This window comes from Erithacus rubecula (assembly GCF_903797595.1).
Source record: "Erithacus rubecula genome assembly, chromosome: 27".
NCBI lineage: Eukaryota > Metazoa > Chordata > Aves > Passeriformes > Muscicapidae > Erithacus > Erithacus rubecula.
In genome coordinates, this window is record NC_136679.1 from 2,664,883 (window position 1) to 2,686,205 (window position 21,323).

Here is a 21,323-nt window from a genome sequence, read left to right on the forward strand (position 1 = left end):
TGCTGCTGAAAAGGCAGAAACAAAGCCCCAGAATGTCTCAAAAGCTTTGGGCTGCTCCAGAACTCAGGTGCTACACCAGGCAAGATCCAGGATAAATATTTCTGAAGGGCCTGCCTGGTACTACAGCTGTGACTCTGCATAGCTGAAGGCTTGGTGAATGGACAGCAGAAGAGACCATGGCCCAGCAGGCAGCAGCAAAAATGTGCTGTGAGGGTCAGGGAACAACACCTCAGGGAAGGAGAGCCACTGCAACAATGCCAGTGCAGTGGTTCCTTGACAAAGGCAGCCCTGCCCTGTGCAAGGGTCACTGACATTGGCTCAGGATGTGCTTTTGTGCAGAAAAATCAGGCTGTGAAAAGCCAGTGTCCATAAAGGAGAGAGAGCAGGGAGAGAGGCCAGCAGGGCACATGCCTGAGGGGTTTTCTCTCTCAGGGTTTCAGAGGGTTCAGCCTCCCTTTAATCCCAATTCCCAGCCTCACATTCCCTCTTCCTTTCCCCACTGCATTCTCTGCTGCTTGGTGTGTAACTCTGTAAGTTCATATATGGTGTTAATAAGTTCTCTTCACAGGGGAGTTAGGCAAAACAATTCCTTTCCAGCTGGAGAATCAAGGACAACTGGTGAACAACAGTGAGGGAAACTGGGCAAGCCAGGGGGCTGAGATTCCATAGCCTGGGGCTGTGGTTGGGTAACTGACCCCAAGAAGAACCAAAACTTATAAAAGTGTAAAACTGGTGACCAGGATCCACCTTGGATTTAACCTGGATGCAACTCCAGTCAGGCTCTTGCACTGCCCAAGGTGGATCCTTCCAATAAATACCTATTTTATTCTTTTTCTTCTGTCTAGTCTCTGTTCCAGATCAGCTTTCCAGGTATCAGTTATTTGATGACAAAGCCTCAGGCAAACACCTGAGCAGGCACCAACCCTTCCTGGGTTTCCCCCTTCCCTGCAGTGAATGGGATCAACAGCCCATGCTGCTGAGGGCAGAGTGCAGCCCAGCCCCAGCTGAACACTGCAGTCACCTCAGCTTTCCTGCCCTGCAAAGCATCACAAATCTGCTCTGGCATATGAGCCTGACTTACAGAATGACCCACAGAGTGCTCTGAAACTCCAGCTGCTGGGGATTTACTGCCAAAGCTGGAGGAGTGCACATGGATTCATCAGCTCCCCTTGCACTGCCTGCTCCTCTGGAAGCACAGCTGGGTTGGAAATCATTTCATTTCATTCAAATCTTACAGGAGAGGAACACTACAAAGAACACAGAGATGAACACTACAAAAGTTCACAGATAACACTTGATAGAAACAGTTTCCACAGATCAAGTCACCTCCAAGGAGGAATAGCAGCACCATGGGTGCCACTACAGCAAATTATCCAGCTGGAGCTGGTACCTGACCTGATAGAAAGAATCTTTGCATCTGTATCTGGGGGACAATTTCACAATGACCAAAGCAAAACAGTCCTGCTTGGCCTTTTCCTTGCATCTAACAGGCAGTATTTAGTCATTGCCTCCAGCTGTTCTTTGAAATGGAGATTATAAAATACCCACTGCCAGCATGGGCTGTAGAGATAAGAGCAGCACCAGGCTGAGAGTGAGGCTGTGCTGAGCAGCCTGGTTGTTATGGAATATTGTCACACAGAAGGAAACAGCAGAGTGTGGCAGCTGAGCAAGTGCTTCCAGCTCTCACACTGCCAGCAGCAATGCTTGATCAGCCTACCTGCACTTGGCAGCTGCAAGAAAGTTGATAACACATTCACTCCCCAGATTGATAGCAACTGCAATTCTGATTGCATCTCTGAAATCCTCATTTACTTTTTTACTTTCTCTAGTAAGTCTCCACTTCTTTCCCCATTTCAGGAGGTTGGACTAAGGTATTTTTTCACATATGCCTCAAAGCAGAGGCTGAGGTTCACATAAAAGCTTAAGAATTGGGTAAATATTTGCCAAAATAATTTTATTTCTTTTGCACATTCAAATATTTATAAACATACTTTCTGTAACTTTCCAAGACAGCAGCATCTTATCAAAAAACAATTTTCTGAACTTAGCTACACTTTTTTTTCTTTTTAAAGAAGCAGTTCTGCTCTCGAAGTACAAAATTAGGTATGAAATTGAATTGCTTGGCAACAGAAACAAGCAAGATATTTCCTTTCATAAAAAACCAATTTCTTTGCAGCCTCACTTTGCAAGCAGGGACTATTAGAAGCAGATTCTTATTGGGCTTATCATGGGTCACCAGGATACTAAAGTGCTTCTGTTCATTATCTTTCCACAGTGCCACACACACAGAAATCAGCCTGACAGCCCTGGGTTCAGGCTCCTGGTTTAAGCTTTGCCTCCTGTTTGCTCTCAGTCTTTGCCCTGCTGGGGACCATACCTGTGGCTTCTGGTTAGGGTGACCTGGCACTTTGCACAACAGGAAAGCTGTTTGTAGAGTTATCAACACAACCATAATCAATCAGTGGCCAAGGCTGATGCATTAATAACCACAAAATAGTATTCAGGGTTTGGATTTAAGCAAAATGAAAATCTGGAGGTTACTCCAGAGTGCAGCTGTGTTTAAATTCAAACCCTGAGCCCAATTTTAAACAACTACCCCCAAAATGTCCCCAAGTGCCTAAACAGAAACCGTGGCAAACAACACATCACCATTTCTCCCTAACTTTTAAAATTTGTTCAACATTTACCATCTCAGAGCTCCTGAAGTTAACTAAATCTTTAAAGAACAGTGGGAAATTCCACCTTCAGGCTGTGTAAGGAGTTTCAGCGTTAATGAGAGCTGCTGTTCACCCTCAGGACAGGAGGTAAGCACTCATCTCCTGGCACTGGTAACAAGCCACGCTGTCCAGGACCCACTCCCGAGTCACCACGGCAACATTGCTCTGCTGGGGGATTGCTGCAAGGCAAAGACACAAACAAATGAGGCAGCTCTTATCAAGCACTCCTACAAGCTAAAGGTGAGCCCCACTGATGTCTTTTCAGAATAAGCTGTTTGGTTTATCTGTGACATTTTAGCATGATAAAGAGCAGAAGTGTGAAGCAGAGATGTGGCACTGCCACTCCCTGCAGCAGGGCAGGTAATGATGCTCTGGAGAAAAGCTCTGTGGCCAAGCAGGAAGCAGTGAACACAAGAGAAAGACTAAAAACAACAAATGCAGCTGTCATCTTTTGATTTAGGATCTCAGTGACAGAGCTTTGGTTCCTGTCTGCCCAGACACAGTGAGTATGTGACAAGCAACGAGTCTCATTAAGACAGAAGCAACAGAAAATCACTGAAGCATTTTCAGACTGTTCTTCCTCATTCCAGGATCTTTTTATTTTCTCATTTTTCCAGTGCCATGGAAACAGCTGGGTTTTTTTACATCATCATCCAGCTCCACTGTTTTGTTGAATTTCACTGCAGCCTAACCCAGAACCCCACAATCCCCATCTCTGAGCCAGTCTGGAGCACTTGCACTTTCAAAGTCTCAGGGTTTCTCCTGAGCATTTTGCTTAAAACAAAAACAAAAAACAAAACTACACCTGTTAAAGCTTTTAAACACGACCTTTTCAGACCAAGGGAATCTTGCTCCATCTGAGGCTTTCTCCTAGATTTTACTGGTCCTCCAAGGACACCCTTCCCCACCTTTTAAAAACAATTCCATTAGAAAAGTTTCTGTAAAGCTGATGATACCCAGAGGACAACTGAGGCAGTAGTTTGTGTCTGCCAGAGAAGCTTTTAAGGCAATTGCTGGTTTTTGAGACAGTGTACTTTGTCCTTCTAGATTTTTCTTACAAGACATACTTCCATCTCCAGATGCAGTAGTTTGGATTTCTCTACAACCCTCTGGTATTTAGCTATTAAAAGCACAGATGTGATAAAAACACTCCATGTGTACCAGAAAGCAGCTCAGGACACTGTTGCTTTACCTCTGTAATCCATGTTTTCCTTCCAAGCATCTGGCTGCACAACCACAACAGCAGTAGAATTCTAGGATTTTAAGATAAAAAATAAAAATGCTATTATTGTCTGTCCTTACATAACCCTCATTTTCATATCTATCTACAGAGAGCACTAACTGGGCTAATTCTGCTTCAGAGTTTCACTTCAGAGAGGAATTTAACTGGAGGGAAAAAGACATTAGTTCCTAAGATTCTGCTGTGACTTCTCTCCAGAAATTCTGTGACTACACTCAGTCACTAAAAGGCTTTTGGAGATGGAAAGGGGCTCAGTGCTAATTTCAAGACAAATTAGTGACCTGGCCAACACTAATCATTTCTCCACTGCAAGGGAGCCTGTCTTGCAGTGAAGTTTGGCCAGGCCTAGAGCCAAGTGGCACTGCCAGGACAGCTCTGGAAACTGGGAGAGGGTAAAAACTCAGCATTTAAACTCAGCACTTACTGCTGTGTGTGAGAACAGGTCAGGCTGCTTCACCACAGAGGCACCACAGAGCTCCACCATCCACTCCAGATGCTCTGAAGAAATCAGATTAAATCAGTTACCTCAGTGTTGTATATCTCATTCAAGTTGACTATTTCCTAAGCCCTTGTTTGTTTGTTCCAGTTCACAAACCACCATCATTTGAAAGAGATGTGAGCCTCAGTAAGGGGAAAAAAAAAATAAAAAAAATGGTTCTTTCACTTCCAAACCTGTTAGGGAATATCAGCTCCCTCTTTCCTCACCTCCTAGACAGGTCTGCACAAAACAAAACCCTGAAAAAGCACTGAATACATGCCCAAAACTCAGTCACAATCTATTTCCTCTTATCATAAGGATGCAAGACATGAAATGAAAATGAAAAATGAAGTTAGAACTGTGATTATCTCTCATTAACAAAAGTAGCCAAAGTACTTAATTTGCACCAATTTGTTGAATTGGTAGTGAAGAAGTTTAAGTCTCTCAAGTATAAGAGCCTCAATTGAGGATCACTGCAGCAGGTGAAAGCACTGCACCCTCTGTAGCAATTACTGTAAATGTCAAGAAATGTATATTTCACCCAAAAATAATTCAAAAATAAAGTTATATTGGACAAATCAGAAAGTATCTGCTGATTAAGCCACAAAAATTGGAAGTACAAATATTTTAGGTAGAAAAATTTATAGATTAAATTTTCAAAAACTTGTAACATACTTTATGAAATTTTAAAAGTAAGAAATGAAGCTATCCTGAACAGCTTTTTGTTTTCCATTAACTTCTAGCTTTGTCATGTTTCACTTTTAACACTTGCTCCTATAGATGGAAGCTACAATAAGGATGTCAACTGTGAGAAAAAGGATATTTAACAACTGTTTACTAAGACAGAGGAAAAGAAGGAAAAATGCTCAAATATGAGTGATCAAGAGCATCAATAGCAATTACCAAACAGCATGACATTAATGCTTTTCCTTCAGTGCTAGAGAATCAGAGATAGATAAAAGGCTTAGTTTGAAATGCAGCAAAATTGCCAGGGGGTTGTCTGAGGACATCCAACAGAGAGAACACCATTTCCACTCCATTTGGAGATAGAACTGGATAAAATTATTTACCTACACTTCACCCCATGTAAGTATTTTATAAGTTCCAGAAGAAAAGAGGTAAAAAATTACCCAAGAAATGTAAAATTCTGGTGAATGCAAATATATTTTATATTAACCATCCATCCAAGCCCACTAAAATGACACACCTGTAGTCATGTCAGTGAAAGGCCCACAGCAACAGATCTCAAAATCTTTAAAGATCTGAAAAGGAAGGAACATGTTAGAGTTCATATGGGGTTTTTAAAGGCCAATGCTTTATAGGCTGTTTTCACTGCACTTCCAGGGCTTGTTATCAAGTTATGAGCATTTCACAAATCATACCCAAAGTTTTTTGTACCCCACAGACCAGAAGAGTATTAAAGACCATCAGCACTACATTATAAAAGGACAGAATTCACCCCAAGCTTAGTGAGCCCCTTCAGAATATCTGCTCTGCTGCTGACACAGGTCACCCTTCATGTATAAAAATGCTTAATTTGTACAGCTCTGTGTGTACAGGAGAGCAGAGAAATTAGAAGAAATTGCAGATACTCAGCCAGCACAGCCACATATCTGAAACAGAGCAGGAGAGATGTGCTTGTACCTTTTCAGTCAGTGCCTGTCTGGCCCTCTTAGGACCTTGATGGTTTCTCCCATTGATTACATCTCCTCGAACTTCAAAGTGCTCCTGGAACAGAACAAAAACAAGGAATCACAAGTTAAGAGACTGTGAGAACACTTTCCTGTCAGAGCTCTGCTTCAAAACAGGAAGAGATGTCAGATTTCAGAACTGAAAATCTATGAGTGTGTCCAGAATATGAATTAAAAGACTTTGCAAGAGAAATGCTGGAGTAATGAAACCCCTGCAGCACCAGGAAAGTTTGAAAGAAATAAATTATAGTCAAACTGTGTAGTAGTCTAGCAAACTAAATAAAAGAAGCAGCACACTCCAAGACTATAATTGTCTTATCAGTGAAGTTTTATTTGAAAGAAATTATCTGTACATAACATTATTTCCTTAAGATCTTTTGCTCTATGCTACAGTCTATTAATATCAGCTGGAACACTTATAAAAATATGTCTATAACCTGTTAAAAAATAAGGATTCATTTTATCTTCAACACCAATGAATTCCCAGGGCCTAAGTGTGGCTTTTGCTCCTAGCATTTGGTAAAACTAGAACTCCAGGTTTCAGAGCTAGAATTGCATACTAAGTACTTAGACAATATTTGTCTATACAATACAAATAAACTCATAAATCCATCATGTAATAGCATTACTTAAGCATTTGACATTTCATTCAAGGTAAAAGATTTACCTCATCCAGTATTCTTCCTTCTTTAAAAGACTGGATTATCCCTAAATAAAAAGATCAGAACAAGAAAAGTAAATTTATCCAGCAAAATGGTTTTTCCACTACCAGTATTGTGACTTCATTGGTATATTAAATGGAAAGAATTTGTACTAAAAGAATACTAAAAGCACTTCAATAATTTTTAACCATTTATAAATATTACTAATGTTATACTAATTGATGCCATGCATTGCAAAGATTTAAATTAAGGGGGACAAAAGGCTTTTGCCATGGTGGGGAGCAATCCAGTGTGGCTATCTGAAAGCAGAAAAAGTATTCACAAGAGTAAAAAACTCGATATTGCTGCTTGTTTGTGCTTCTGAATTTTAATTTCTTTTAAAGCATTTAGAAGAAACACTGCAAAAATCAGATGGAAAGACAGGAAAAGATCCTTTTTCTTTACTGTAGCAAGTGAAGTCTGCATTCATGGTAGAAGGGCAAAGATCATTTACCCAAAAAAAAAAAAAACCCAAAATAATAAAACCACTTATACATACACTGGTAACTCACTACCCATTTTCCTCCTGCAATGCCCAGGAAATATTTCAGTGTCCTTTCACACACCAGCTCCTTATCTGCAGAGCAAACAACAGCAAGAAATCTTTTAGTTTTGCCATTAGAAAAAAAAACCACAGGTCAAGGTATTTGTATGAAAAAACAAACATTCTTTGCTAAGTGCAGCAGCAAAATATCAAAGCTACAGAGAGATTCCAAAAATCCAATATCATGATTCTACCAGACTGAAGGAAATGAGCAGAAATTAATCACATGCACCATTTCTGAGCCCTTTTTAAAAATTAATCAATAAAGATAAGAAGCAAGAAAAAGCAAAAATTTTTTGGGAACTATCTTAGTTTTCTTTTGGTTGGTTCTGGACTACTTCACACTAATATGCTGTCAACACCTGAAAATTAACCAGCAGCTGCAGAAACAAATATCAAGTAACAATAACACAAGGGAAAACTGCCCTCACACTGATTCTGTGAAAGAAAATGAGAAAACTCCCAAGCTTAAACAAAAAACTTCCAATAGAGAAAGCAATCAATACCTTTTCCTCAAACTTATTAAATTTATTGCTGACCTGTCTGTTTGTTGTTAGGCTAAAGGTAAAATTCTATATGATCTGTCAATAGAGTTCCCAACAAACCTGTTTTCATTATGACATGAGTTGTTCCTTCAGTAATGTGATTAGATAAAGTGCTCTGAGTTTTTTTCACAAACTTCTGGACCAGCAACTGAAAAAGCAGTCAAGAAAATAATAGTTAGCAACAGTTTTAAACCTCCCAACAGCCCCAGTTTGTAGAAGTGAAATGGAACAGGATAGTTATTTTAGCAGTTTTATGTGCTGGCACACAGAATGTTCATTTCTTTAAGTCAGTTCTGGCACCATTCAACAGGCTAAAGTACAGCAGAGCTCTTGGTGTGTGTTTTATAACCCAAAAGCCAAAACCTTCTGGACACTGAGTGCAGAAACAGCTTTATTAGCAACTCAGAGTTACCATTCACAGAAATGCTCACTAAAGATCAGAATTTGGGTAAATCAGCATCATCAGAGACTGAACCAAACACCCACACAGCCCCTTCCCCAGCCCCAAGGCTTTCTGCAAGTCCTCTGGCTTTGGAATCATGAGCTTTTCCCCCAGACACTAGGGATCATTTTAAAAGTTCAAATTTCACTGTAATTAGTGGAATTACAGGCAGCATTCTCACAGTTTTAGGAGTGATAAAGTTTGACAGAAATTGCTGCATTACTCACCTGCAATTCCTACCAGATTTGTTTTACTGTACTTAGAGATGGAGGAGACTACAGTGGCAATCAGGAATTATTAAGTAATGATCTCAATATTCTGGAATTTACTTACATGCTCACTGTGATTTAGACCTGATGCTACAATTGACATTCTTTTCCTCTTGGTCACAACTGGACTTGTAGCACTTTCTTTCCCAGTTGCATTGTGTAGATCAGGTACAGGAAAACATTCACTTCTCTTTAATTTGTGCCCTGGGCCACAGCTTTGATCAGTGCTCTGAGCTGCAACAGGCCCACCTGTGGCTTCTGCAGTTTGAGGGATAAAAAGCCCTAGAGAGGAGGAAGAGTTATCTGGACTCTGGGTCACATTTCCAAAAAGATCTGATGAGACAGATGCAGTGTTTTGCCTGGTCCCAGATTTCTGCTCCTCTTCATTTTCTGAAAGAAAAGTGAAATTATTCCTTTAGAAAAACTGCATTTCCTTCTTGCAGTCATGGTAGAAGGTTGTTGCTCTCTTCTAGGTTTAAATTCTGCAGTTATTTCCTCTCCTGGTGTTTATTACTTCATCTTTGCCTTGATCATTGCTTTTTCCTGATCTACAGGCAAGACAACTAGAACACCTGTGAAACTTTCAGCAGCATATTTGTCAAAGTGTCTGAATTTGGAAGTGAGACAGAAAAACTCCTACTACTGTCAAAATGCTGCCACACACCATTTGATGGGGAGCCAAACAAAGCAGTGACACCTTTTTAACATGACCAGGAACACATCAACTGAAATCATGGATTTACAGGATAAAGCTGTGTATTGCTGATATGTAAAAACATGAAAAGAACAGGAGAAAACCACCAGAAATCAAAATGTCCTGGGTTTCTCTTATCTGTTACCTGCTCCAAGCTGACACTGCCTGTGCTCTTGCACTGCCTCCTGCACAGGTTTTGTCTTTTCAGAGGTGGTTTTGTTCTTTAGAGCATTGTAACACTCAGGGCCTTTCTCCACATCTGATCTCTTTGTCAAAGAGGATTTAGAAGATGGAAGCAACAATTCTGGAGACCTAAGAGAGGAAAATTGATTTTAATACCCTTTTTTGCTCTTCTAAGTATCAGAAAAATGTAGCAACAGTGAAATTATTGTAATTTCCCAGAAGCGCTGAGATACTTAAGATTCTTTTATTAAAATAAACATTTAGAAATAAGCATAAAACCCCCCAAAACTCCAAACAAAACCATTGACCTGTTTTTTTCTTTCCTTGTTTGTTCCATTTGAAATGCTCCCTCAGTACTGGAAGGTGGCAGCTCCCTATGGACAGGTAAAATTTCACAGTTCTGACTTCCATTCTGCTTTAGCACTGCTTCAAGTGCAGCCATTTCTTGCTGAAGTTTTTTCAGGCTGTTTTGCATAGCATTCTTCTGCTGCAAAGGAGGCACAAGAATGCCAACATAAGCAAACTCAGCATTAATTTCTTCAACAAACACTTGAAATTAGAAATAGCAAAATAGTTTGGAATTAAGTTTTTTGCCACGTGTTCAAAAAGTGACTGTGGTGCATTTACTGTAATAAATAGTGCACACATCCCTCACCAGAAGCAAGAACACCTAAACAACCACATGTTCATTTTGCCACTCAGGTTATTTCAGTTTAGATGTCTTGGAGTTTAATCAATCAGAAAACAACTCCTGCACAAATTTATTTGAAAGTAATTTAGTTCAAACTCCATTAATAGCTCAATCCATGATGTTCATTATTAAATTTTAAATTGAGTCTTCATTTTCCACCATTACTAAAAGCCCCAAAGATCATTTAAAGGACTAAAACATTTCATAATATCCTTCCTTATGTTCCCCCTCAAAAAATTATATTACATGATCAAAAACATACCATAGGAAGGCCCTCATAAGAACAGCTCAGTGCTCCAAAGGACATTTAAAAAACCCCAAACCCTTCACTTGATATGATGAAGCAATTTCCACAGAACTGAATATTCCATTTGCAGCTCCAGCACTGGCACCATGTGGAGCCTCTTTGTTACTGAACCCATAAAAATCCCCAAGCAAACAGAAAACCATCACCACCATAAGGTGATAATGCTGAAGAGAGAGCTGGCTTAAGATTTATCTTAAAGTCACATAGGACAAAGAAAAACCCCAAAGAAAAACAAAAAAAACCCAAGCCCCTAATCCTCAACTGAACCCTCAAATCAATCAATACATAAAGTGAAGCCACTGAGCAGCATCAGGATTTTAACAGCAGATAAAAAATACACTGCTGGACACACCTCTCTTTAGACACTGCCTGCTGGGACTTGTGTCTGTAATATTCTAATATAGAATTATTTGATTTAATCTTTACACAGAGAAGTCTCTGTGCTCCTAAATATCATATTGCAACAAATCTAATCCTTATCACCAAATCCTTATAAATTTCTAACAGTAAAGCTTTTAAATATAGGAAACTGATATTTCCAGTATTGGACAAGTGTGGAGATGCATTAATTAGCATCCCCCACAATTAAGCCATGTAACCAAGAGCACATCACAAGCTGTGGACATTGCAGTGTCCACTTTAGGAATTATGCTTTTGGAAATAATTTATTGACAAAGGATTATGATGAAAGAAGTTTTCCAGTGTATTAAACTTCACAGCTTGCATGTGCTTGCTTTTCTCCTGGAATGCAAGCTGCTTCTAGCACTCAGTGCATGAACTCACCCACCTGTGTAGTGAGGATTTCCCCCTGAGAGAATGGTCCACAGGAATCTTCCACAATACTTATTTCACTGTCAGATCCAGATCCAGTTTCACCTTGATGAAGGTGGGAAAAAAACTCTCTGAGTTAAAGAAAAAACTCCACCAAACAACCACAAACCAACCAACATCATCCATAATGTAGAGGTTTTAGAGAACTAACAGCTATAACACTAAAGTAATGAGTTTTGAAAATGTTTAAGTTACAAGGACAGATCTCCTGTAAGTGAACATTTCAAAGAATACCATGTCACACATATGACAAAGTAAACAGAATTCAGTGTTTCAACAGGGATGAAAGAGTCCTAAACATTTACAAAGGCCATAAAAAGGGCAAAATACTACAAAATTCTACAGCCAATTTCAACAAACATTTCCTCTGGGGTGAAAGCCTGGACAGGCTGTGAAATTTTGCTGACAATGCAAGTATCACATTGCAGTAAAAGAACCAGCACTTCCCTCAAACAGGAATTCCCACCAGACAGTCAGCCTGGTGCCCACTCTGTTCACTTGTGATCTGAACAAAGAAAACTGGAAGAACATAATTTTCAGGAAATAAACCACTGAAGGCTTTTTGTTTGATTGTGTAAGGTTGATACATTTTTCTAGAAGAGCAAGCACCCCTTAAATACAGAACAAAGTTTCCATACAAACACCAAAAATCTTGGTGTAAGGACATTATAAAAATAGCTGCAGAGAGAAAAATCATGGTTTGTACCTAGCTTTGCTCCCATGTCTGGGTCTTCTTGGCATTCATCTTTGCTTGTCTTCAGCCCTCCACTACAATTCTCAGAAGTTTCTTTACTGGCATTTACACTGCTCATTTGTTTGGACTCATGAGCCTGTGGTAAATCTTTCTTGAGTTCCTGTGCTCCATTAGGTGATTCTTCAGACATGTTGGACTGGGAAGAAAATAAGTTGACAGAGCATTCTGAGCCCTGGCTTGGTGAGACACACACATTGCTTAGGGCAGCTTCAGGCACTTTCTGCACAATATTGTCATCATTGCTCACACTGTGAGGGAACATGTAGGGACTCACTGGACACTCTACCAAAGATGTCATTTGTTTATCAGTCTGCAAAGGTGTGCTTACTGATTTGCTGAAGATTATTGCCTGAAAGCATGGTAACTCTTCATCCTCACAGGACTCCTCATCTGAAGATGGCAGTTTCTGCACTCGCCTTCGAGTCTTTTGAATATCTTGAGATCTTGGCTCAGAACTTGCATTTCTATTGTGCAGTTCTTTTCCCAGGGCATTGTCACTTTTTACAAACACTGCAGATTGTTCTTTCCTATCAGTTTCACATAAACTGGTGTCCTCAATATCAGTATCAGAGCACAACAAATCATCAGGGGTTTCAGACAAACCTCTAAGATCATGATTCTCTCTAAGAGGTTCTTCCAGAGCCTCTGCAGCTGAAGACTTGGGCACTGCTGTGCTAACAGTTTGGGCTGCTTGTTCTTCATTCCCCTTTACAGGTTTTCTTTCTCTTTTGCTAGTGTTTGTCCCAGTGACTTCACAGCTGAATTCAGCAGGGCTTTGCTCACAAGTTGCAGGACAAATCATTGATGTGGATTGAAAATGTAAAATTGGTCCTTTGCAATCAACAACTTCAGCCTCTCTTGCCTGATTGCTTTCTGAACTGAAGCTGACTTCCTGGCCTGAGTTTAAATCCTTTTGACTGGAATCATCAAGCTCTGTGTTACTCTGATCACTCTGGCTTCCACCACTTTTGATGGGATTCTGTTTCAACTCACTTTCTATCCCTATCTCTGGCTTTTCACTGTCCTGCTCTTCTTGTAGCAATCCACTCTTGTGCTCAGTCTGAGCAGTCTCAGTTCTTGCTGGTGTCAGAATCCCTTCCTCTGCAGCCTGTGAAATGTCATCCCTGTGTTCTCCTGTGCTGACAGCAGAGCAAGGCACAGGATCAACATGGGCAGACTCACAAGCCTTAAGCTCCTCTTTCTCAGAAACCCTGCTCAAGTTTGGAGCAGCTGTTTTCTCCTCTTGCAATCTTTCTGCTTGTAATTGTTTGGTAGCCTTATTTTCCACCTGAGCAGCACAGGACAGAGTCAAGGGTTCAGAAGGAGGATCTCCCACTGCACGTGCCTGCCTGGGAGCCTGGAAAAGGCTGAAGGATGAACGCTTGGAGTGCCTGAATGTATTCCGCAGATACTGAGTGTCTAAGTCACTGTCTTCAGCTTCCTTAGTCAATTCCAACACATTGCTAGCCACTGGCAGCTTTCCAGTTTTGGAAACATTTTGTGGATCATGCCCACATTGCTGGGGACAAGCAGCAGGTGATTCAGACACCTCTTCAGTTTTTTGAGAGGCAGTTTGCCTAGCAGACACTGAAGGAGGTTGGAGGAGGAGAGGGCTGCCTAGTATTTCACTGCCTTGAGAACTTGTGTCAGGCACAGTGGAACCACAGTTTGAAGGCTGATGTGAAGGACTGAACAGACTTTTTCTAGTTTCTGCAGTGCCAGGTAAATTCTTTAGACCAACCTGCATTTTATTTGCTTCCAGATCACCTCCCTCCAAATTAGTGACTGGCCTGCAACTCAGCTGATCTTGAGGCTCACACAGGTCTTTGCATTCAGCAGAGTGAGCTGAACTCCTTTGGCCTCCAGGGACAGCCCTCCCACGGTCACTGTTATTCTCTCTTGCTCCCTTTACTTCTTTCTTTGTTTCTTTTTTCATTTCTGCAGAAAGTAACTGAAGCCTTCTGCTGCGTCTGACTGGATTCTGCTCAGAGTCAGCTCTGCTGGGCTCCCCACTGCTTGGATAGCTGTCAATCTGTGGCTCAGCTGCATCAGGGAAAACAGAGTCTCTATCCACTACTAACTGCAGAGAACACTTAGTTCTACTAGAATGCCTGCATCTTTTTGCTGCAGAACCTCTTTTTTTGGTGTTTTTCTGATCACAGTTATGCATTTCTGAGTCCCCATCACAGCTCCTGGCAGTGACCTTCTCTGTAGCTTTCTTCAATGTGGACTCTCCTCCTTCCCCAAGTTCTGTTAGTGCATTATTTGCTCTGTTCTGAGAGAGGTGACTCTTATTAACAGTAACACTTTCATCACATCTTTTCTTTCCAGCACCTCCAAGGCCCCTATCATCACTTTGAGGGCCTCCATCTGCCTCCTCTGTATCTTTTTTCTTGATGAAATCCTCAGGCTGCAGGACACAGGCAGACTTTCTCTTTCGTTTGAGTCTGTCTTTGCTGAAATTCTTCAGGCACTTATCAGCAGCCACATCTTCCTTTCTCCTAGTAGGCAAAATGGCTCTTAAGGTAGAAGGGGGATTTGATTTCCTCTCTCTCTTGTAGGTTCTCCCAAATATTTTGTCTTTGATGCTTTCTGCTGTTTGTTTTGACTGCCTCTTTTTTCCTTCCACTGCTGCAATTTCCATGGAATCTGCCATAGGGTCAGTCTTTTCTGAAATACAGGACTCTTTATCTGATAAACACAGATCTCCTTCACCTGAAACATCAGTTGATGCAGCAGATTCATCCAGGGAAGGACTGGAAGACAAAATCTCATTGCTTTTTGAAAACCACTCGTTGACTTTCTGAATGCTCTGCTTCAGTCTCTTCTTAGAGACTTTATTTGGGGTGGCAGAGTGAAGAGTCTCTGGCTGAGGTACTTGCCCCAGAGGAAGTTCTTGGTCTTGGAAAGAGTCATTCTCAGGTTCACATGCCTCTACAGCTTCTACACTTTGTACATCAGTATCCATTCCCTTGCTTTTATCCAGCTTGCCCTCTGAGCTATCTTCTAAATCAAACTCTCTGTTTTCACTGTCATACTGGGTTTGCTGTTCATCCATTTCTTCTGTGCTCCTAAAGAATGATCTGTCCCCACCCACTGTGGGACTGGCATCACCTATTCTGTCACACTGCTCTGGGAGCAGGTCTACAGCAAGAACATTTAAAGGAGAACTCTGGCATTCAGTCACATTCACTTGGTCAGGTTTGGCACATTCAGTGATGCTCTGAGTGCTTTTCTTGCTCAAGCATTCCTTTGAGAAATCACTTTCACCTGTTAGATTTACAGGTATAATAAATTATTAACCTCTATTTTACACACACAAGCACAGTAACAAGCTTAATGGCTACTTTGTTTTAAAAGAACTGCTCTTATTTCCCCCCCAACCAGAATATTACACTGCAAAAATCTCCCTCTAGAAAAAGGCAGAAAGATCATATTGCATATACTTCTAAATTTTTAGATGAATTACCAGCCAGTGCTTTTTCATGTGTAATATGACTCATGCAGAATATACTTTGATCAAGTTACTTTTCTTCCTTTCTGTTCCTGTGCATAGAACATCCACATTTTAAGTATTTAGGCTACAGGAATAGTCTTGTATTAGCTGTAGGCATCAACAGAACTACATTATACAAGACTGCAAGCATATATGTACATTCATGTGAAATAAAATGCTAACTTGTGGTCTCTTTCAAGCTTAATCACCTTTGTCACCAAAATATCAACTCACCTGTGACATTTGGGAGTGTTATTTCTTTGGCACACAGCTTGTCAGGCTGTGCATTGCAAGAATTTTCATTCCCTTTCTCAGCACTCTCAAGTTCTTCCAGCCTTACTTGAGGAGAAACCTGAACTGCTCCTTTGTCTTCAAATCTGTTGGGAAAGGAAATCTACTTTCATTACAGATAAAACCATAATAGACAGAATAGAAGATGATATTTATTTTTCCCTTTTTGCTCTCTGAAATAGTTTCTGGAGAAGTCAAGCTGCATGATTGACATTCACCACAACAGAACTCTTCAGGGTTTCAGGCCATTTCTTTAAAAGATTCTCTCTTGCAATCCTGAATATAGCATTTACTTTCTAAAGCACTTTTCTATGGAGAATCTATATCCACAACAAACCATTTAGAAAACAGTTTCAAGGTGTGCAATATTGCAGACTGTTGGAATTCAGCTCCCATTCTACCCTAATGCCCTCAAAGCTGGAAATCATTTGTCAGCTTGAGAATTCTATCAGTCCTATGCTAAGAAACCAGAACACAGGAAATGAGAATATTGAACTACTGTCTTTAGAAAATATGAATTCCTTAATCACCTTTACTTACCCAGTTTTGGTTGCCTGTTTAAAAAACTCTTCAGATGATTCAGAGCCTGAAAACAAATCATCTGTTACTCTGGTTGGAATGATTCAGAGGAAGGTGACTTGCCTGATTCAGTGGTTATTATCACTTACATGCCTACTCCTTTCTAAAGCTAGATGCTTTCAACTTTTAGCAGATGAAATCAAGTTCAATTGTGAAGTATTTTATAAAATTACAATGATTTCTATGTATAACTACTTACATGTCTCCAGCATAAAACTGTGTTTAAATACAGTGACTGGTATCTAAGAGTTAATCACTAAAGGTTACTTTCTAATTTCTAAATTTATACACAAAACAGTTACTAATATTTAGAATTTTGAGCTGGAAATCAGAGAAATCTATTCAAATGTCTCTCACAGATCCTTTGATCCTGGCAGATGCAATAAGGAAAAAGGTGAGGAAACAAACCCTACCAATTAAAATCAGCAATTCCTTCCTTGAAGGAACAGCATAAAAATAAGCTATGCATCTGTCTTGTTTTATAACAATCAACACCAGATACAATAAAATTCTGAAAAGCTCAGACAGAGAGCAAAAAAATATTAACATCTCAAATAGTTATTTTTAATAACAATAATAATAATAAAATAATGAAACATTCTCATCTTAAGCACTGGTGACAGGCTTGGTATACTTCAGGAAACAGTGGCTACCTTTTATAATTTCTTGCACATTTTAAACACCTTCTCTGGATTTTGTACACCAAGGGCACACTACAGCAGCATTATTTGCCATGATATAACAAATCTAAGTTGATTTACCAAGTTAGAATTGTCCATAATTTGTCCCTTTGTTGTCATTTTGGGTGTTAAGGAGAAATTAGTGTTTATAAAGACTTTGAACATAATCACTTTTCATTACTTTGAAACACTGTACATTGGATCAGTTAGTGTGGATTTCCAACAGATCTTACCAAACTCTATATAAGAACATTTTTGAGAATCAGATTTCTGGGGTTTGTTTCTTGGGTGACACATTTTGGCATCTGTAAGCTGAATATTCACACTGGCTTCCTGCTGACAGCAAAATAGAAAAGAATAGTTATTTACAACAGTGGGGTATTAAAAAAAAAATCACAGCTATTTAAACTTTAACAGGGGGCTGATTTAAATGCTTAGTTCATTGGTACCTTCTATGCACAATGGAAGTAATTTATCATATTGACATCAGTAATTAAATGTGTCAATAGAAACAACCTATCATGCATTTAACAGATCAAATCATTAACAGTTTGATCTTAGATTCTAACATTCTATTCAGCATCAAGCAGATGAAAACAGATACAACATGCCATGGACAGCCACACACACAGCAATTACCCCAAGCTGGGTAATACTTTATGAATCCCAAGTTATGATCTTACCCCTAAAAATGTAAAAACCCTACAAGTAGGTAGATAGACTCATGAAACAAGCAGGTGGAACAAGTTTTCAATCCTAGTTTCAGTAAGACTGTATCATGGCAATATTATGTATAAATTCAGGTTATTTAATGCAAGTATCTTTCTCAAGTAGGTTAGGAAGAGAAAAATACAGAGATGTCCTTGTCCAGAATATCACTCAGGTCAAACAACAATCTGAGACCAACCCAAAATCTCCCATTTCATTCTTTTATGTATATGCACATATCCACATTCCAAGTACATTTTTAAACAATCCACAAAAATAAAAGTTACCAAGGTGATGTTTTCCTGTCCATTGCCATTAGCACTTTTCCTCCTGTTTCTGAAGCCCTTACTTTGGATGACAGAATTTTCTTTACACAGGGACTCAGTGGCTTCCGTGGATGTTTGAGGAAAGTGATGACTCTTTAAAACTAAAACATGTTATTAGGTAAAAAAAGATAAATTTTTTTACACTGAGTATGAGTCAAGTTTTACATATTAATGAAACAGATTTGTGTAGACTCTGTGCACTCAGTGCACATACAGCTAAAATATGTTTATCCAAGAAAGAAGTCTTGTTGAATTATTAATCTGATTATTCTTTCTCAGTGTTCATCAAGTAATAAGTAAAATCTTGATCCTGCCAATTAATTTTCTCAACCAATTTTAGTTATATAGATAATTTAGCAAGAGCAGGATCTAATTCTAATTATTTCAGAATGTCTGAGCAAGTTGAAAAGAATTAAAAAATAAAGTCTATTTTTTATAGCAGAATATACAAAACACTACCATCTGCCTCCAACCACAATATCTGGTTTACCAAAATATAAACAGGCACATGCCTGACTTGCAAATACTCTAACAACACCTTTAACAAGGCACTGAGCTCTAGAAAGGGGAAATTTGGATTCCCTGAGGATCCATCTGAGTGGGATGAGTTAACAAACATGAGTTTATTACAGCACCTGCTAATTCAGGCTCTGAGACTGTTTAACAAATTAAAACTGCAAGGCTGTGCATAATTAAAATCAGGATTTTTCCTCACAGTTTCAGATTAAACATGGTTTGATACACCATCAAACACACACAGCAAAACTGTTCAAGAGGTTTTTCTAACAAAGTATTGGAAAATTAATGGAACTTATGCTTCTATATCTAAGAAAAAAACCTTTTGATAATTCTTCCCATATTTTACTGCACAGTAAATGGGATACCTTGCAAATAATCATGATATGTCAAAACCTTATTAAAAAACAATAAATTGGGGGCATATATTCACAACACTTACACTTCACTCCAGTGTCAAGCTCAAAAGCATGGATAGTTTCCAACAGCCCTTCAATCAGTTGCTTAAATTTGGAATTTTCTTTCAGGCTTCTGAAATAACATCAGAACTTCAGTTATTTTAAGACAAATGAACTTCTGTTCATTTATAGGACAACTATAAATATTTCTAGAATTTTGGATGAATCAAAAAAGGGGTAAAACTCCAGTGGAAGATGAGACAATAAGTAAATATTGTCAAGGAATAACAACACAATTCCCCCAAACAACCCTTACTATGGGAATTGAAACTACCACATATATTTTTTTTATACAGACTTAGTAGAGAAAAATCAGTTGCAAGGATTAAACATCAATTGCACAGACATTTGTTAAGAGAGGTGTGATCACCTGGAAAAAGCCCACATTGAGGCAAGATTTACTCCTTTAAAAATAGACAGCTTGCTTTAAAAAACACCTTTTCTTCTGTATTTCAGTCCCATGCTAATATATTTTATTGTTATCTTTGCTCAGAGTTCAAACACCTCATCCTCCACCCCCTTACAAAGATTCCTCACCTCTTGGTAACTTCAGTCTTACACAGAGGACACTCCACCACACCTTTTTTCTTTTTACTGATAAGTTTGAACATGCAGAACCTAGAAAGAAAGAACATTTGTGATGGTAACAAGAGAAGGATATTATTTTTCCTAAATCTGAGTATGCACATTCACCATTTAGAGAATCAAGTATGCATTCTTGTTCTGGTGTTAACTGATCCTGTTTGACACATCTGTAAGCTGCAGTTCTCTCTTCTGTAGAATTGACTTTTTCCCCTCATGTGTGAAGTTATGAAGAAGCACATATGGCAATTAAAACCTGTATATATGGAATTCAAAAGTATAAACCTAAAATCATTATATTTGGAAATTAAACTTGCAAGTTTTCAAACCCACCTGCAGAATATGTGATCACATTTTGTTGAAACAGGCTCTTGTACCACATCCAAGCTACAAAGAGGGAAACAAAAACAAGAAGTTTTAGACACTGAGGAGCCAGAGTTCAACCAGAACCTTTGATATTTCAGCATTTGCTTGCATTAAAGAATTACATTTACCTTTCAGAGGAAAGAGATAAAAACTCACACAGCTTTACAGTTACAAACATTTTTCCCCCTCACTCAATAGAGGACTCACATATTCAGGTTTTAATAGAAAAGTAAAATTTACTAGACTATAGGAGCAAAGTATAAGTTTTTTCTTGCACTTTCTTATTTGAGCCTTACAGAACATCAATATGTTTAGTTCTAAGCACAAATCTCATTGCTTTCTGGTAAGCCAAAGCATTTTCAAAGAAATTAGATAAAAAAAAACCCAAAAAACCCTCAAAAATTACCCACACTGATATTATTCCCTGACATACCATATAGGGCACTCCAAGTTCTTCTGCATAGCTGAAAGCACATTTTGCACTTGTCCAACAGTAATCACTGAGAAGTCCATCCTTCACATCCAGAAATAACCTAGAGAAAAACAAATTATTATCAGCTTTGTTCCTGCAGAAGATCCTGTTGTGTCCCATGACTGTGCTCCCTCCCACACAGCTCTGCCACCAAACACAGGCTGGTTTTATTTAAGCGACACTTTGGGGCTCTTACTTTGAACCTCGAGTTAAAAACTCTCGAGGGTCTCACACCCAAAGGAGCGCCCAGAAAAATGTTCAGTAAGGGCACAAAACAGCGAGAGCGAGAGGGAACAGCAGCACAGCAAAGGGCAGACAGGCTCAGGGAAAGGAACCTGGGCGAAAACAAAGAGAAACCGCCTGAGCTTCCCGTGGCGGCGGCTCGGGGCCGGCCCTGCCGCGAGGGCTGAGGCGAAGCGTCCCGGGACGGGCGGAGGAGCGCGGGCAGTACCGGAGCGGGCAGGGCCAGGGCAGTGTCGGCGCCCTCAGTGACAGGGCAGCGCTGGAGCGGGCAGTGCCGGTGCGGTCAGTGCCGGTGCGGTCAGTGCCGGTGCGGTCACTATCGGTGCGGTCACTGCCGGTGCGGTCAGTGCCGGTGCGGTCAGTGCCGGTGCGGTCACTGCCGGTGCGGTCACTGTCGGTGCGGTCAGTGCCAGGCCACAGCCGGGCCCGTCCCGCCTCAGCCCGCGCCGCCTTTCGCGCCCTTCCCGCCCCGCCGCGCGCAGCCAATCCCGGCCCGCCGGGCGGGGCGCGCCCCTGCAG

At 40.0% G+C, this 21,323-nt stretch overlaps 1 protein-coding gene across 6 annotated transcripts; it reads right to left on the reverse strand.

The window, feature by feature from the left end:
* Nucleotides 1-1,937: 1,937 nt before the first annotated feature.
* BRCA1 (BRCA1 DNA repair associated) lies at nt 1,938-21,314 on the reverse strand. 6 transcript variants are annotated; one of them, XM_079327686.1, is made up of 22 exons: nt 21,110-21,314; nt 20,523-20,622; nt 20,057-20,110; nt 19,679-19,759; nt 19,126-19,214; nt 18,129-18,268; nt 17,367-17,469; nt 16,415-16,460; nt 15,818-15,960; nt 12,040-15,357; nt 11,290-11,378; nt 9,813-9,991; nt 9,467-9,633; nt 8,692-9,017; nt 7,977-8,064; nt 7,327-7,404; nt 6,794-6,834; nt 6,080-6,163; nt 5,643-5,697; nt 4,382-4,455; nt 3,910-3,970; nt 1,938-2,896 (listed from the first exon to the last, which is right to left on the reverse strand). In XM_079327686.1, the coding sequence occupies exons 2-22, from the start codon at nt 20,600-20,602 to the stop codon at nt 2,793-2,795; spliced, it is 5,400 nt and encodes a 1,799-aa protein (XP_079183812.1). In that variant the 5' UTR covers nt 20,603-20,622; nt 21,110-21,314; the 3' UTR covers nt 1,938-2,792. The 6 variants fall into 6 exon arrangements, with proteins under 6 accessions (XP_079183812.1, XP_079183809.1, XP_079183810.1 ...); XM_079327683.1 differs by having other exon boundaries at nt 17,367-17,466; nt 21,063-21,314; XM_079327684.1 differs by having other exon boundaries at nt 17,367-17,466; nt 21,122-21,313.
* Between the last annotated feature and the right edge of the window lie 9 nt (nt 21,315-21,323).